This window comes from Symphodus melops, assembly GCF_947650265.1.
Source record: "Symphodus melops genome assembly, contig: scaffold_341, whole genome shotgun sequence".
NCBI classification, from domain to species: Eukaryota; Metazoa; Chordata; class Actinopteri; order Labriformes; family Labridae; genus Symphodus; species Symphodus melops.
This window is the reverse complement of record NW_027636667.1, coordinates 10,001-14,589: the sequence shown is the minus strand read 5'-3', so window position 1 is coordinate 14,589 and position 4,589 is coordinate 10,001. Positions and strand designations below refer to the sequence as shown.

The 4,589-nt window shown below is 51.3% G+C and overlaps 1 protein-coding gene across 1 annotated transcript in view; it reads right to left on the bottom strand.

Annotated features, from left to right (window-relative positions):
* Positions 1-378: 378 nt before the first annotated feature.
* Positions 379-4,589, bottom strand: part of ube2o (ubiquitin-conjugating enzyme E2O) — a 14,205-nt gene continuing 9,994 nt past the window's right edge. The window contains exons 20-21 of the mRNA XM_079372989.1: positions 3,700-4,525; positions 379-3,345 (exon numbers count right to left, since the gene is read on the bottom strand). Coding sequence (XP_079229115.1) covers positions 3,318-3,345; positions 3,700-4,525 — 854 coding nt within the window. The 3' untranslated portion in view covers positions 379-3,317. The remainder of the gene's footprint in view (positions 3,346-3,699; positions 4,526-4,589) is intronic.

The window sequence follows — 4,589 nt, the reverse complement described above, 5'->3', positions numbered from 1 at the left end:
AATTCACCTCCAGATCTTCTCCGTCCGCTCTGGTGCATCAGGGCCTTTAATTTTTTATTATTTTTTGCTTTCAGTTGAGAATTTTGTGCATTTTTAATCCGCTTTCCTGGATTCAAAAGAGACGAAGGCTTGAGCCCAAGACCAGCAGCAAACCCAGTACTCTGGACTTCAGGCCGGGACGGACATGCTGACAGCCATGGGGCAACAGGAACCTTTAAAATTAGTTCAAGAGGAGCAACTTAATCCTAAATAAATTTTGAGTTTTCTACATTTTCTAGGATTTGTTAGAAACAGAAATTAAAAATATCTTTATATTTAAATTTTAACATCGCTAACAGGAAGAACGGCGGTAAAAAAAAATAAATTAAAGCAACAATGTTTCCATGGTACGGCTTGCAAAGTTTAATACATCACTATACAGTCGTCTGAAAGCAACAAAAGTAAAGCAATAAAAAAAAAGAAATCATAGGAACAATATCACACTCAGCATCTCGTACATTTACGCCTCCAAGCATCCACAGGACTCATGTTCAATAAATTCTGCATGTACGTCCGTTAATTATATATTCTGATATAAGACATGACATCTGTACAGAGGGAATCAGGCTACAAATCATAACTTTATTAGTCCTTCTTTTTAATATTTCAATAACAGGCCACTGTGGAAATGTAGACATCGTACAGTCAAGTCTCGTGTAGCCCGCTCAGAAGGCTGAAAGCAACATGTTACATGCTTTGGCTGTAAAACAAACGTCTCGCAGTAATAATCATAATCATAATAATAATGGGTTCAATCTGAATAATATACACATACACAGAGAATTGTACATAGCATCATGTGCTTCATATCCTGCCAGATCGAGCGCGGTCGTTTCTCACGTTTCCCTTTTCGCGACTGTTTGACGTTTTTGAGAAGAAGGATGAAAAGACAGAAAACATGGCCTCCCAACTCTCCGTGATGACGTGTTCGAACCATCGACCGTATGAAGAATGAACTTTCCTTCATCGTGACTTATCTGCTTCAAACTCAAACAGGAAGTCCGTTCTGCTGTGGACTGAAGCGCCTGAAGGATCGAGGACGTTTAACGCTGCACAGGAAATCGCAATTTGAGCAATCTCTAAAAAAAACGCAGACTCAAAGGTCTGACTTCATCGCGTTAAGAACGTTTTCTACGTTAACTCGGACTTCTCTGTCACTCAGCGCATGAACATTTCACGCCGTCAGATGAAGCTCAAGCTCGCTCGTTTGAGTAATCGTCGCTAAATTGTTTATAAAAATGTCTGATGATGTCACCGGTGGTCTTCGTGGTCGTATTTTAGCTTCACATTTTAACTCAGAGACGGAGAAGTGCTGTCCAGATCTATATACGGTCCACGGTTCGAACTTGCCAAAAAAATCTCACACACGCACCCAGATTAAAAAAAAAAAAAAAAATGACAGCTGTCCTCGGAGAATAGTGGAGGTGATGCTTTACTAAACGGAAGCCGACAAGGCTACATGCTACAGCAGCCAGCGAAGAAGAAATCCCACAGAGGCGTCCGTCCGTCCGACAGACGGCGGAGTGAAAACCAGGAAGTGTCACCGCGTGTGGCGCAGAGTCGACGGCGTGGAAGGGAAGACGTAGCAAAAAGAAAAATACCCTGATTCTGCTCCTCTTCTTCTTCTTCTTTAAATCACGGCGGCTCTCGGGGGGGGGGGGGGGGCGTGGTTTTCATCCTCTCCCGTCACTCGCAGCTCCGCTAACACCAGACGGGTCACAGCCCGTGTTCCCATCGAATGGATCCTTTTTTATTGATTTTTTTTTTTACAGAGAATTCGTCATCATGAATTATTATTATTTATTAAACAACGTTAGACATGGAATGCAGAACAAACAAACAAACAAACAAAAAGATGTAAACAAAGACGCGTGTGATAACACCAGGAAGCACCAGAAGGTGAGTTTCACTTATTTCACAGTTCGTTACGTCACAGCGTGACCACGTGGACTCGTCACGTGATTCACTGTTTTTCCCACATGTACTGAACTCCTGGAAGTTTCCGGACACGGTTCAGGAAGAGCCGCCTCCCCCCCTCCCTAACTCCCTCCCTCCCTCCGAGGAGCGGATGAGCAGGAACAGTGATATAAAGTTCGTCCATTTCAGCGCCTCAGTCCCGCCTCCTGAGACGGCGTGCATCCAGAAACTTCCAGGAGTGCACGTGTGGAAAAAAAAAAAGTCTTCAGAAGTCTCGTCTCTCATTGGTCCGTTCATCTCTAACGTGGAAGTGAAGGGAGAACAGGAAATAATCATCAACACACCAACAAACTGAGCGTAACACTCGCTCTCGTCTGATGGGTTTTAAACTCGTGCGTGTAAGAGAGGAGCGCGGCGGGGGGGGGGGTTAATGTTTAAAGCGTGGTGGTGAAGCAGCTCTGTACACGATGGTCTGAGATCAGTAAGAACAATTCAAGTAAGGCAACATGTCGACAAGAGATGATGGAATGGGCGCTTTTTTTTTTTTTTTTCCTTTATCGTTTTAATCATTCGCAGCGAGGCGGGTTCAGAGAAGTGGAGCGTGGCGGGTTTAAACCCCGCCCCCCCTCCCCGAAAACTACAGCTGATCGAAACACCAAAAAGCATGAGACGCATCCTGGCGAGGGCACGCTCGTGACGACGCCACGTGGAGCAGCGGCGGCGGCGGTCCGACCTCCGGAGGTGACGAGATGTAAACATGTTTGCTGCGAGTGCGACTGATGGAGACGTGAAAATACTCAGCGAGTGGAAGAAGGGTCGAAGCTGTCGTCGTGTTTGGCAGTTTAACGGACATTCATGTGTGTGTGTGTGTGTGTGTGTGTGTGTGTGTGTGTGTGTGTGTGTGTGTGTGTGTGTGTGTGTGTGTGTGTGTGTGTGTGTGTGTGTGTGTGTGAGGACACAGAGGATTTGGCAGAAAGCGTTGATGTGTTCGTCCGTGTCGTAGTGCAGGATGGTTCAGCGGTAAGTTTCAGTAGTGCTACAGATAGATCAGTCAGGAGTTTGCCGTTTGTCCGCCGCCTTACCGTCTTTTAAACCTCGACGCCAACGAGTTAGCGTTACAGTCCAGAGACGGCGGGAGTGGTTTCTCCAGAAAAGACAAAAAAAAAAAATCCTCGGCAGGTGAAGAAGAAGGAGGAGGAGGAGGAGGAGGAGGAGGAGGAGGAGGCTCATGGCACTGATATCTCCTCTCGCTCCGTTTCTGCACACACACACAAACCGCCCTCCGCTGAACGTCACGCACTTTGTGGCCAACGTTGTGTTTCCCTGCGTCCATGACCAGCTGACTCCGCCCCTCCCCCTCTTCACTCCTCACACTCGTCTGCAGAGACACTGGAGGAGAACAAAGACATCATCAGAAGCGGGGCGGCGTGCGAGGAGGAGCTGCTCCCCTTCGGCCTGTCTTTGAAGGAAAAGTCAAGTTTGGAGACACGGAGGTAAAAGGACAAACGTGGGCAGTGGCGGCGGCGGCGGCGGGGCGGGCGGGGTAGAGTGGGGGGGGGCGGGGCATAGTCAAGCTCAGGACAGAAGGAGAGAAAGTTGAAACTGTTGCCCCGCCCCCTCCTGACAACACGTAATGATCCTCCTCTCCCGCTGGATGCCGATGAAAAGGTAAAAAAGGAGGAAGAAGGAGCAGTGCAGATCGAGTCGGGGGACGGGGGGGGGGGACGGCGAGGAGGCACTTACTTGTCCTCTATGTGCTCAGCGATGCCGGCGGCGGCCAGCGCAGCTCGGTAATGCAGCAGCACGCCTCGCACGCTCTTCACGAAACCCTTGGAGAGCGGGAACAGCGGGAAGCCGATGTCCGGGTAGCCGCTGCCCTCCGGGAGGAAGCTTCGGTAACTCTTTCTCCGTTTCTTTGGTCGCACCACGGGCTGGCTCGCCGCAGAGCCCGCCCCTCCAACGCTAACCAATCCTGATTCTGACGTCCCGCTGCGGACGACGGCGGCGCCGGGCAGCGTCGGGCCGGCCTTGCTGTCAGCACCCAGAGTGGCGTTCCCCTGGGTGCTGTCGCAGTCCGAGTTCTGGCTCAGCTCCTGCTGCGGGCCGGCGACGGTGGACGGACTCAGACCTGAGTCCTCCAGGTCCTCCTCGATAATACTGCCGACTCCAGAGACTCCGCCCTCCTCGCCGGGCTTACCGGGGCTGCCGTGCGCCACCGCCACGGGTCCGGAGCCCAGAGGCAGCTGCTCGTCCAGAGGCTCCACGGACGAGGCTCGGTCTTTGGAGTACCTGGACGTGACGTGTGCGGCGTGACTCCTCTCGGCGGCCTCGTTCAGCTCGAGCCACACGTCCAGCCGGTGGACGAGACGCCAGCCGTTGGACACAAAGTGCTCCTGGATCTCCTGCTTGAAGACCTCCACGGGGTTCTGCAGGAGCTGCGTCATGGACTGGACCATCTTGATCAGGGCCATCTCGTTGTAGCAGCGGCTGTTCTCGTAGCCCTCCTGCAGGCCGCGGTCGCTGTCGAAGCCGGCCTCGTTGTAGTACGGCTCGTTGACCAGGATGAGGCCTGCGGAGGGTCAGAGAGAGGCGGGATTACACACGGAGCGCCGCCTCAGCTCTGCACCAGGACT